The sequence below is a fragment of the Falco peregrinus genome, chromosome 6 (genome assembly GCF_023634155.1).
Source record: "Falco peregrinus isolate bFalPer1 chromosome 6, bFalPer1.pri, whole genome shotgun sequence".
Lineage (NCBI taxonomy): Eukaryota > Metazoa > Chordata > Aves > Falconiformes > Falconidae > Falco > Falco peregrinus.
This window is the reverse complement of record NC_073726.1, coordinates 37292429-37304841: the sequence shown is the minus strand read 5'-3', so window position 1 is coordinate 37304841 and position 12413 is coordinate 37292429. Positions and strand designations below refer to the sequence as shown.

The window sequence follows — 12413 nt, the reverse complement described above, 5'->3', positions numbered from 1 at the left end:
GACAAGTCACCTCAAGGAAATGTGATTTTGGAGTTGGCTTCTTGAAACAAAAACTCTTTGCATCAGTTTGTGGACAAAGTGTTCTGAATAAAAAAACCCCAACAAACGTCCCACAGGTATTCTTGCCCTTCCAGTAATGTCCTGGTCCTGAATGTTGACTAAAACGGTTTATTTCCCTTGCAATAAAATAGCTATATTTACAAGCTGACCTTGAAGCATGTACAAACTATTCAGGATAGTATCACTGCTTCTCAGCTAGATGCCTCAGACTATACACTGCTAAGGGATAATGAAAATTCAGCCTCAGCTGCCGATGCTGTGTAAATTTAACATAATACAAATCTCATGCTGTTCTTGGCCTGTGTTGGGTTTCCAGAATGACCTTGTTAACATCACACAGAAAAGCAGAGTGGACGAGAGATCAACGAACAGAAGCAACACAAGGAAGGGATCTGAGAGCAATGAGCCTCTGTGGTTTATTCACAATGGCAAATGTGGAAGGGATAACATCGTGTATCTCAAAGGGACAACAAACTGGGCACGCACAGTGGTGGCTGATTACAGTAGGTGCTGCTTCATCTGTTTCTCTGCCGCTTGGCAACACAGGTTTTGAGGGAGAGTTGAGTTCCCGCTCTCACAGTGGTTCTGTCTGGGCAGCAAGCACACTGATGACCTCCTGATGGAGGATAAGGCTGCAAAACTGCATCTTCCTTCCACCCATGCCCATGCAGCTGCAGACACTGCCACTATTCACAGCTGGACAAAGTGACTGCAAAATGTCATCAGATCAGCTTTTTCACGGAGCACGTGCTGGTTTAAATGACAACATCAGGTACAAGAAAACAAAGAAACAAGCTTACTTCATTCTATTGCTAAAGAAAGCACTGCCTCCAGAAACACAGTAGGAATGGACTTGGAAGACATTCTTACAACTCGTTGAGAGACAAAATCATCTTTACCTTGCGATACGTGAGCACACAATTCTTTCTCTGTAACTCATCCTTCCCAACAACATTGCTTCTACAATGTATTTGTTCTAGGCTCTCTGAAGCAGAGGCTAGTAATGCAAAAATCTTATAAAAATTACTAATTTTGGCCTCTACAAGAAGATAACAGAACAAAGCCCTGATCTGGTACCATTATAGCTGAATACAGAGACAAAATTATACCCTTAAACTAGCAGTACCACAAAAGTGATAAAAAAATTATAAATCATATAGGTCACCTTGACTGTGACAGGCAGATGTCATTTCTAATGTAAGTAATACAACTCAACATTTCAATGCATGAAAAAATTCAGAAGTTTTGGAGAACTATTTTTGTTTTGGAAATGATATTCCTTCATATCAGACTGTAGCAGCGTGGGTTGACTTTTGTGATAGAAGTTATTAAAAAATGCCAGTTCTCTCAGTGAGAGTTACTGGCATCATTAACCCCCCGAGAGATAACGAAACAACAGTGGCATTTCTTAAGATTGTTTTGAAATTTAAACATATTCTTTTCAATATATGTTGTGGTTTTTTTACTGACATGTAATGATTTCAAAAGTATTATAACTAATTGCAGATGTTTTCTTTTAAGAGCCTCTTCCTGCCTGAATAATGCACATGAGATATATGAGATTCTTGGCTGGTATTCTTGCTTCTTTTGATACTTTGTTTTGTATTTGCCATTCATATACATAAATCCAGAAATGAGCCACCAATACTTGGCAGTCCTACTCAATTTTATACATATTCATTATGAAGAGAAGAGAAATTGTACATACCCAGGGGATTTAAAAATGCTAATAGTGGCTCTGACAAGTTCAGACATATGCTGTCTCATACATCTAAACTTAGACTACACTCTGCTATTACCATACATGGCTACTAATCCTAGAATGATATGAATAGCCTAGTAATATGTATTTAAACAACGCTCACACTTAGGACTCTGTGTTAACTAATTTTAGCACTCAAACAGGTAGTTAATGAATTATATCAAAGAGCAAAATGGCGTTGAAAGACACTAGGCCCCAAGGTTCAATAGTTTACAGTAAGAATATTGGCAATTAAAATTAATTCTTGTTCCTGTTCAAATGGTTGTTGACATTAACAAAGCCCTTCGGTGCAGAGCTGAAGGGACTGGTCATTGTCTCTTCTGTGGTACCACCACATGTGTGCAGGACAGCCAGAAAACAGAAAGACCCTGGAGACCCCAGCCCCTTCAGCAGCCCTGCCTGTGGGGTAAAGTGGAAATGGTTGTGGCACAAATGATCCAGGGTGAGTTAACCAAGTTTGGGTAAAACTCTAATGAGGACAAGGAGGTATGTAGCTTTCTCACACATTAGCAGATTCTTATGTTCTAGGGGTTGGACCTTGACTTCCATCTTTTAGAAGGTTTAAATTCAAAGTACTCAAAGATTTTGAAGGGAGAAGTGGCAGTTCTGTTGGTGCTCACAGCAAAAGCAATCTTACAGTTTTCCAGTCTGTTACCATGCTATGCCCTTGTTCTCTTCACAAAAATAACAAGGGGAAACTACACAGACAGGCTCTAATCAGTACTTGAACTTAGTATTCCTCTTGACAAGATTTTGTGGATAGTAACCGCTTCTTATGTGTTAAATATACTTCAGTTCGCTAGAAAAAAAATAACAATCATAGAACTTTTGAGCTGATCGAACGCAGAGCTGCTCAGTCCCAGAAGAGCTCCTAATAAAGACTGGCAAGTGTGTGTTCCTGCTCAGGAGGACCTGAATGGTACAGGCATTACATGTCAGGTCTAAGAACTGCACATAAGGATGTCTGGAGAAGTCTCTCCTGCAGAGCACATGGCAGTCAGGGGATGTTTTTAGATTCCTCTGCTGTGAGAATGCGGGTGACAGCATGTATTGAGTCATTACTATTAATTTATTTCTTAAATAGGAAATTCAAAAGAAAAGAATACATCGTATATTAAGGGCCGTTCAGCTCCAGCATGCAAGTTAGAGAGTAAGACAGCCCTTCAGTCAAACGTCCACAGAGTATGAAAAAGATCAAAATAGGAGTCAGTTTGTAGCAGCCAACAGAGACACATCTTGACAGGCAGTGGACTACGTTCGTTGTTCAAGTAATGGTAGGCTGGCAACAGTCATCATCTGCTCCAGGAAGAGAGTCACCAAGTCACTTTATCATGGATGATCACATGGATGAGCCAGTTTTGCTCCAAGAAATCAGACTCTGCAAAGTTACTCTCTATTTCATAGACTCATTGATTCCAATTTAGTTTTAGCCCTCTCTGTTCACCTTGATTCACGGAAGAATAATTGTATTTGTGTTTATTTATCTTTGCTGTTATTGACAGTCTTATGAATGAGGGAAGGAAATAGCACATTCTAATGACCTGAAATGAAGCACCCTTAAGCAAGAATCAACACAGAAACAGCAGTGCCTTAAAATGTTATGAATTTAAACAGATTAGCCCTTATGGATGCTTTGACAAACACTGACTCATGTTGTAATTACCCAATGTACTAACATGGAAATATCTAAAATATCGGTATGGTCAAGGCTTTCCTGAAATGTGGAATCCAGAACAAACAAAATCCAGAGCTACCTCTATCTCTAATAAGCCTAAATAGTCCAAACACTTAAAATAATCTGTATTTTTACAACTTCTGAAACACAGACTATTGTTCAGTATCAGAAGTTTCAAATAAACAAGCACTTTTAAGTTTACTGGAGACAAACATCTCTAGTACAAGCACTGCTGAGATCATCATATGAAGAAAGCTGGGTGTGCTTACATAAAGGGAAACATAATTGGCTCAGAAGGAATTAAAAATTTAGAGTTGTGATAAGGAATGAAAATGTAAATTGTCAAGCGAAAAGAAAAACAACCTGGACTGATTTTCAGAAGAGGTATTAAGGAGGAAAAAAATCTTTTGTTCTGTAAACCAAGTTTATTTGGAATGAAAATAATACAATGATAAAAATCTTTGAATCTAAATTTCCAGCTCATATTTCAAATCAGATTTCATTTGAAAGATTCATTTTATTTTTTATCTTTGGGTGGTTGTGGTATGTATTTGAAAAGTTTTGACCATTAGACGCTGCGAAAAGCTGTGTGGTGTTTAGCAGCCAGAGAAGAGGTAACTTTCAGCATTTTTGTGTTTGGGGTTTTTTTTTTTTCTTATTAGACTTACATTTTTTTCTTCAAGATATTATGTTCCCTGAAACGTAATCTTATGATGAGGATGCTATTGGAGTGGTGTTCTTTTAGAGAGGCAATTTCAGCCTGTTTGATAGTTGCTTCAGTCCATTACTTAACCAGATGCATGTATTATTTTCAGCACTTTTCCTGATCTTTCTCTTTCTAAAACTGATGGAATCAGACACCCAAACGCCCAAAGCTTTGCTTTGCTTTACAGAAGTGGATTATCTGGGTTAGGAAGGAAAAGCCAGGCAGTTCACAGTCGTAGATATTTATTCTTCTTGGTAAGTGTGCAGAAATTTATCCTAAATGAGACCAACAGTATCTTCTATTGTCCAGAAATGAAAGTCTTAAGTGAGAATTAGCAGAGTAGCAACAACTGCTTTTGGAAAGATTTTGGGACTCTTACTTAACTTGCATGTGAACAAATTTTCAGCTTTTGGAAGAAAGAAAAATTTAACTAAAACTTTGGTTTATGAGGTGAAAGGCAGCCGATGATTTCTTTAGTTCAAAATGTGCCCTGCTTTGGAAATTGCTATTACTTGCTATGGAATGTCATCTAACTTTTAAAATAAGGAAACGAGAGAAAAAGGTGGGAAAAAACCCCACCCTAAAGACAGCATTGTTATGATTAAGATTCCAAAGCCAAGTGTTTAGTTCTACAGTTAACTAATCTTGGAACATAAAATTTTATACATTTACCCATGACTGTTCTAGTGTAGGCTATGTTGCTTTTTCAATATGTTTGCTTTAAGTTAAAGATTGCCATGTCTTTCCTTTTTGTTTCTTTCATATTTAAACCTACATCACTTCTTTGACACCATCTGTGGTTTAATATCATCAGCCAATAAAGTTGTAAAAACTTTCTTTCCAGGTATCTTTTTAAAAATTCGAAGTTCTGAGGTACAAAGTCAGTCACATATCTAACTGATAAACCCACAACTGTAGTGTTCTCTGGCTCAAATATCTGCTTGCAGTGGTGCCCAGCTTTTGACTTAGAGAAACAATTTTCCTTTTATTTCCCCAAAACCAGCTGTAAAAAAATGATAACCAGCTTTAAACTTGTCATCCTAAAGGATTCCCTTTAAGCTGAATAAAGCTGTGTGGTATAGCTCTCTCCACGCCGACAGATGAAGATGCAGCAGCACATTGCTGATGTCCTCTGCTGATCAGTGGGCTCACAACTCCCATATGAAGTGAAAGGGCAGATTAGTGAGGGTTCAAATTCTAGTACTGTGAATGCATCTCTAAACTAACTCTGCTCTTCTCTCATCTTTAGCATTTGGGGAATATATTTGCAAGTGTAAAGCAAGATAAATCCTTTCAGGTTCCAGCATTTAATTAAGCTTTCAGCTATCTTTGTGAACGAACCAAGAGCATCCAATATGTGTGTCTACAGGGAACAGATCAGGAGTACCACTCCATCTGTGAAGTTGTTTGCTATCAGCTGGAAAAAAATCTCTTCTCAATTAGCCTCTCTCTGTGTCTAACTTCCTCTGGAACATTGCATCTACTATAGCTAAATCTCAGTTGTAATAAATGCACTTGAGCAATAAAAATACTTTGGCTTCCTCCATGATGGCCTGTGTTTCTGCTAGTAATAGGAAATCAGGTTTAAGCAGTAGCAGGTTAAGCTGGCTGAGGTATAGAAACCAGCATGGGAAGTATGATGTTAAATGATTTTAAAATAATTTTAAAAGTGTTCAAGTCTGTATAGCACATGAAAGCAGAACTGTTAATTGTTCTGGTGTGGTTTTTTCTCTCATATACTCTCTCACTATAAGCAAAGGTATGTAGGATTCCCAAAGCAGGAAACAGCTTGGTTTAGGGTCTAACCGGAAACAGTAAGGATTTAAAGTTAAAATGTGGCGCTCACTGAAGTGAGTGGATCTGCTTACAGGGGCCACTGGAAATGCTTTACTCCACAACAGCAATCAACCTTGCCTACCATAGAGAATCTTCTATTGCGTGGTTGGTCTAACATGCTTACCCAGTAGAATGCATCATGGTAACCATGTGGGCAGAATATTTTTGGAACAGAAGTTCTCTCACCACCCCATAACCACCCAACCCCCACGTAGTACCAAAGTCATAAATGTAAATGAAGACCAGGTTAGAACGGTCTTTTCCCACAGTATGTGAGAGCTGATAATGTGACACTGACATCTCAGAAACAAATTGTTCGTGGGAACTGTAAGATGCTCAAAAGTCATGGTCACCAAAATAATTCAGAATAGCGCTAACATTCACATGGAAAAATATGAATCAATGTGCCAAATGTCAAACATTTGTACTTAACTTTTTATATCTCGGTACTTCAAAGGGGAGCTACACAATTTTCCTGTATGTGGTATAGTATCATCACAATTCAGATGTCATAAACCATTTTCAGCTGTCACAACCAAGACTGAGTCTATCTTCATCTGTATTGTTCCAGCTGGCTTCCTTGAACGTCCAAAACAAGTGTTCAATCAAAATGAAGAAATGAATTCCCCTCTCTATAGGTAACCTCTAAATTAAGTACTCCCAAATCAAAGCAGTGAATGGCCTATTTGAAAATCAAGCAGCATTGGGTCAACTCTCCTTGTGAGTGCTTCCCCTTACCGCAATTCTTCTACCCATACTGACATTCCCTCATTTCTCCTCAGGACGCTCCCTCCCCTCCCAACTACTCCCATCTTCCTTACTCCATCCCTACATCATGCCCCATCATAATGCCACCAATCCAACACCATGCTGCCCACCTTGTTCTTACCCTGTCCATCATTTTGCTGTGCAGCGCTCACCTTACACCAAGCTGCTCTGGGGAATGCGACCAGCACATATGAAGCTCCCTCTTGCAACACAGCTGCCAGACAATTAACAGCATGAGTATCTTCCACAATAGCTGGTTGTACGCTGTGGCTGGGTGACAGGCCATGGTGGTGACACACAATTTCTCTCTGCCAACTGAGCACACGCTTTCCATCAGCTGCTGTGCAAGGCTGCCTGCAAGCTGTGTGTAGTAAAAACCTACTTTAAATATTTTTTTTTTTAACATACATAAAGGGATCAAAAAGTATTTCCTCAGGAGTTTTGCTGTACACACATGTAACTGAGAAGGATTAAGAATATTTAACATTCTTGTATTTTAACATGAAACTTAAGGAACATGTAACACATGGAAATAATTCCTCAGTTCTCCTACTGCTGTGTATCATCTACTCACATACACAGACCCTGGGTTAGGCCCAGAAAAGTAATGAAATTGACATGAACTATCATGAGGTACACAAAAAAAAATACTCTCCAAAAGGCATCCGTTGGCTTCCAAGACCTCTGAAAGCACTCACACTTCCAAGCTGCTTTCGGCAAACCACAACCGATGCAAGCCTGCCTTTATTTACCAAGAAAACTAATTTTCACACCATCACTTTCGGCTTCCATCAGCCATTTTTCACAGCGTGCACAGCTACGACGGGCGCTGTTGCACACACCCAGGAAGGCCTGGAACTGCGGCTGCAGCCTCTATGTCGTGGGTTTACACTGGCCACAGTACAGAGCCCCCACCCGGTGCCCCATGCAGGCACTCAAGAGTGCTGGGGAACCCTTGTGATGCGGAGAGCACCCAGGCTGGTGGAGAAGTTTATTTACAGCCGCGTTCCAGCCGCCTCCTTCCCGAGGGCAGGCGCGCCGCGCGCCACTGCCCCACGCCCCAGCCCGGCGCCGCAACGAGGCTCCACGTCCCGGCGGGCAACGCGCGGCGAGGCCCCGCCGAGCCCCTAAACTACAGGTCCCGGCGGGCACCGCCCATAGCCCCGCGTGCGGCGCGGCCGCAATGCACGCTGGGAAGCGTAGTCCCCGCCAGCCCTGCCATCCTCTCGGGCCGTCGCCCCCTCCCCTCCTGCCGCTCTGCAACGGCGGCCTAAACTTCCCGCGCACGCTCTGCGCCACGTACGCGCTGGCGTCACACGGCCGCGGGCACCTCCCGCCAGCTCAGCGGGCCAATCAGGGCCGCTAACAGCGCGAGGGGGCCCCCTCGACCTTTGACACGGCGCCGAGCGCGAGCGGCCGCCCGCCTCCTCGCCCCTCCCGCCGTGTCAGTCGCAGCCGCAGGAGGCGGCGGAGCGCCCGCCCGCCCTCCCCCACGCCGCGCCGCCCTCGACCCCCGCCGCCCCCTCCCCCCGGCTCCGGTTCGCCCCGCCGAGCGCCCTCCCCAGCAGCAGGCGAAGTGGAGCCGGCGAGGCCGGGAAGACGCCGCCTCCTCCTTCTCTCCTCCTCTCCCTCCCCCCCCGGCCGCGTCCGTCAACATGGCGAGCGCCTCGTACCACATCTCCAACCTGCTGGAGAAGATGACATCCAGCGACAAGGACTTCAGGTGGGAGCCGCCGCCGCCCCCCCGCGCCCGCCGCCGCCGCGCCGCGCCCGCCGGCCCCGTGCGGCCCTGCCCCCACGTCCGCCTTCGCGCCGTTCCCCGGCCTGGCGCCGCCGTGCTGAGGGCGGCGGCAGGTGCCCGGCGGTGGGGAGGCCTGCGGGGCCCGGCGGCTCTCGGGGTGGGCGAGGGCTCCCTCCGCGGGCCGCCCCTGCGGGGTGGGCGCCCATCTGCTGCGAGCCCGGGAAGAAAGTTCCCGGGAGGGGAGCGCCCCTTCTCGCTGCCCGTGAAGGACGAGGCGCGGCGGTGCCCGAGAAGCCGCGGCCTTCACGCGGCGTGGGCAGCAATCCCGGGCAGCCGGCAGGGGCTGGGCGGACGGCAGGCTTGCCGGCCCGCCAGAGGACAGGCGAGGGGGGAGGTCGGCCTTTGGATTTCTGTTCTCCCAGATGCTCGAAAGCCGAAGGGACGAAGCCCTGCGCAACCTGCTGTGTCTGACCGCGCTTTGAGCAGCGGAGGTTGTGTGAGATGACCTCCCCGGGTCCCTTCCCAACCTGAAACAAACACGGATCTTGTGATCCTGCAGATGGGGGCGGCGAGGGCCCCGCGGGCTTGAACATCCTGAGCTCACAGCCTCCTGGATGCTGCCTCCTGGAGACAGGGGTTTTGTGTTTGTCACATAATTCGGTACTGCCTCGAAAAGTCTGTGCATCCAGAGAGAGAAGTCCGGTTAAGTGTTACGGGGACAGGACTGGTGTACGAAACTTTGAGCTTAGCATCTGTCACGAGCACTACTTTTTATTGGATCATTTGCTTGCTTCGTAATAAATTAATAACAGATAAAATGCAAACTTGTGAGTATCAGAAAATGAAATGGTAGAAGTAAGCTATTAAAAATCAGCAGAGATAATACCTTGACACAGTACTTCTAGCAAAGCATTAGGTTAAAAATAATTAAATTTCTTTGTATTGTGTGCAACCAGATACTCACATTTGAAGCCTTTTTTTTGTCAAAGAGGGTATGTGAATACAGGCAGGAAAAATGCTAAAATACATCTGGGTTTTGTTGCTTTGCTGCAGCATGGCAGTGCATAGTTTATAGTTAAAGAACATGTTGACATCCAAACAAGTCTCTTGTTTGATATTAAAATCTAAACAGAAATAGGGGTGATGATTAGATACCTAACCATAGAGTTGGATTTTGAATAGTCTTGTTTGCTTTTGACAGACTGTTTTAGCACTGGACATGTGCTAAATCTGTAGGGTTTATGTCAATTTCTTTCAGATTTTAGCAGCATGGTATTACCTAGAAAGTTTTGTCTAGAAATTTTGGAAGTACAAAAAAATACTGATTAGTGTAAAGAGACAGTCCGCAACTTCCTGATTGATCTAAATTGTACTAAAAATAAATTCAAACGTTTTTTCCTCTGAATGTTAGTTAAGATTTTTTTTTTACTTTTATCATGCTAATTTGTTTCTGTGATTAAGTGAGCTTTCCATTTTGTGCTTATAGGGAGGATGACTTACAAAAAAATCTGATGGATTTGCGACCAAATACTGATTTTAATGAGTTTTACATTTTCTGCATAAAAGGGGTGGGTCACACCTGTCAAATGCAGTTGTAGCAAGCACTTCTTTCTTACAGCTGTATGTAGTTAAAACTTGTTTTGTAGTCGCTTTAGGAGAGCACACTTTAGAAATTACCTGTTCTAGGAGCTTTGAACAACTTTGGAATTCTCAAATATTAATTTTTATTTCTTAGCATACATTTAAAATCTGACATTGCAAACCATAAAAATGAGCGATGATAGACCTTTACAAACTGGCTGTTATGCAATAACACATTTCATGAAGCTTTGTGTGTCATGTATCATGCATAATGGATAAAATAATATTTAGTACTAGTAATTTTAAGTGCATTCATTACTAGATCATCTGTATTTGAAGAGGGACAGTGCAGATAACTTGTTGGTGTATCAGGGAGCTGAGTTTAAACCACAGTTCAAGTAACTACTCTACTGTAGAATTTAATTTTTGGGGGTTTGGGTAAGCTAACTTGTCCAGTGCAAATGTTTGTGGTATTTATTGTCCAGAAATTTGATCTTAAGTTCTAAAATGGGCAGTAATGTAAAGTGGCAGTTTGCTGTGTGCCTGTGGGAGAAGTAGCATACTCACTTGGAGGAGGCAAATGACTACTTTTGGAGTACAAGGTATGGGGAGCTGCCTGACATGCTGCTGCTTTGCACCAGGTAAAGTCTGATGCGCTTGAGGAGGAAGCAGTTGTGACTAAAGGTCCCATCTAAACTACTCAAACCTATGTTTCTAAATACCAGCTACTTAAAACTAAAGTTGCCAGGTGTCCCCACACCATTGTGGGGTTTGCGTTGGTGGGGTTTTTTTTTGATGGAGGAGCCTGCCAGGAGGACTACTCGGTTGTAGTGCAGAAGCCACTGATGCACTGAGGATGTGCAAGCTCTGCTTAGTTTAGGAACTTGTCACAAGTAGGTGATGTGTGCATGTGAACTCGTAAGGCTAGGAAATGAGAGCTACTGAACAAGGAAGTGAGAGGAGGCTGTTAAGGTTCAAGAAAAGAAGATAAATACAGCAGTAACATGGGGAGAGTTTTTGAATGTTACAGTACTGTGTGACTTTGTGTATATCCTTACTCGCATCCTCTTTGTCCATTAACCTTACTTACTAAGTAGCTTTTTCCCTGCTGTGCTTAAAAGGTGATGCCATTCACATTCATCATCTGTTTGTGCACACATCTGGTTCCTGTCAGATTACAGACTTGCTTCAGTGGGACTGTTGGAATGTATGAAAAATGAATGAGGTCTTATCTTTGAAATACCTTGAGACTATTAGACTGGAATTACTGTATTAAAAGGGAGGACAAGTTGAGGTCCATTATGTGAGGGCAGGCATCTGGCATTTGTGATGCTTATTAAGATCATGCAGAGTCTTTTCTTTCACATCAATAAAAAAATATGTTCCATGTCAGGCTGTACAGATACCCTTCTGAGTATGACTTGAGCTCAAGTGATGTCTGCTTGAGGCTGATGTGCCTGAAGTCTAGATGTCAACCTTAACTGTTTAATTACAAACCATTTTTGTCTGGGGCTTTGAATAGGGGTTGAGATTGGTACCAAAGCCCTTTGGATTTGCAATTGAGTAATACATCTGTATTACTTCCTCTGACAAGAGAGAGCACTTGCAAAAGAACAGATTGGAAAACAGATTTCAGAAGGAAAAACAAAAGGCATAAAAGCAGTATTTTTGGAAAGTAATTTCTCAGTATGTTCTTGTATTGGTGGATACGACTGTTACTGAGTAGTATAGTAATTGATACGAAAGATGATTTTATTTCCTTGATCTCTCAAGAATTAATCTTGGCTTTTAATGTGGCACCCTGGATTGAAGCTGCATAAATGTGATTGGCTGTTATCTGGACTAAAAACAAACTAGTCTCTATAGGGCAAGTAAAGGAGTAACACATAAAACTTAGCTTCACTTTCATTTCTCCCTTCATTAATGTTTGGCTTTTGCAAATTTTATGGGAGAATGTTTGAAAAATGTGTATTTTTCTTGTTGTTTAAAAGTTGTTTTAAAATAAACTCAGAGATTTTTTTTTAACAAACTTAAAAAAAAAAAGCACCTGTTTTTTACAACATCAACATAGCTAATGTAAATACTACCTAAAATCCATGAAAGTGTCAGTTTTTCTTTGTGAAGATCATTTGGCATATAATGTAAACAATGGGAGTAAAATATGTACTTGTTCTCATCAGGGAAGGATGATGACCAAACTAAAAGTTATTGTCATGTTTAAATACAAGTTTTCTCCTTTTTATTCTATAACTGAAATAAATGCTACTTGCATCACAAAACAGGT

General features: G+C 42.5%; 1 protein-coding gene and 1 long non-coding RNA gene across 3 annotated transcripts in view; one reads left to right on the top strand and one right to left on the bottom strand.

Moving 5' to 3' along the window:
* Positions 1 to 453: 453 nt before the first annotated feature.
* Positions 454 to 8182, bottom strand: LOC114013474 (uncharacterized). Of its 2 annotated transcripts, XR_003556477.2 has the most exons (3): positions 7581 to 8164; positions 6960 to 7168; positions 454 to 3118 (listed from the first exon to the last, which is right to left on the bottom strand). It is a non-coding gene; the product is annotated as an uncharacterized LOC114013474 (long non-coding RNA). The 2 variants fall into 2 exon arrangements; XR_008747706.1 differs by having other exon boundaries at positions 6960 to 8182.
* A 67-nt stretch (positions 8183 to 8249) lies between these two features.
* CAND1 (cullin associated and neddylation dissociated 1) overlaps positions 8250 to 12413 on the top strand; it is a 29477-nt gene continuing 25313 nt past the window's right edge. The window contains exon 1 of the mRNA XM_055807480.1: positions 8250 to 8530. Within this exon, the coding sequence (XP_055663455.1) occupies positions 8463 to 8530 (68 nt within the window). The 5' untranslated portion in view covers positions 8250 to 8462. The remainder of the gene's footprint in view (positions 8531 to 12413) is intronic.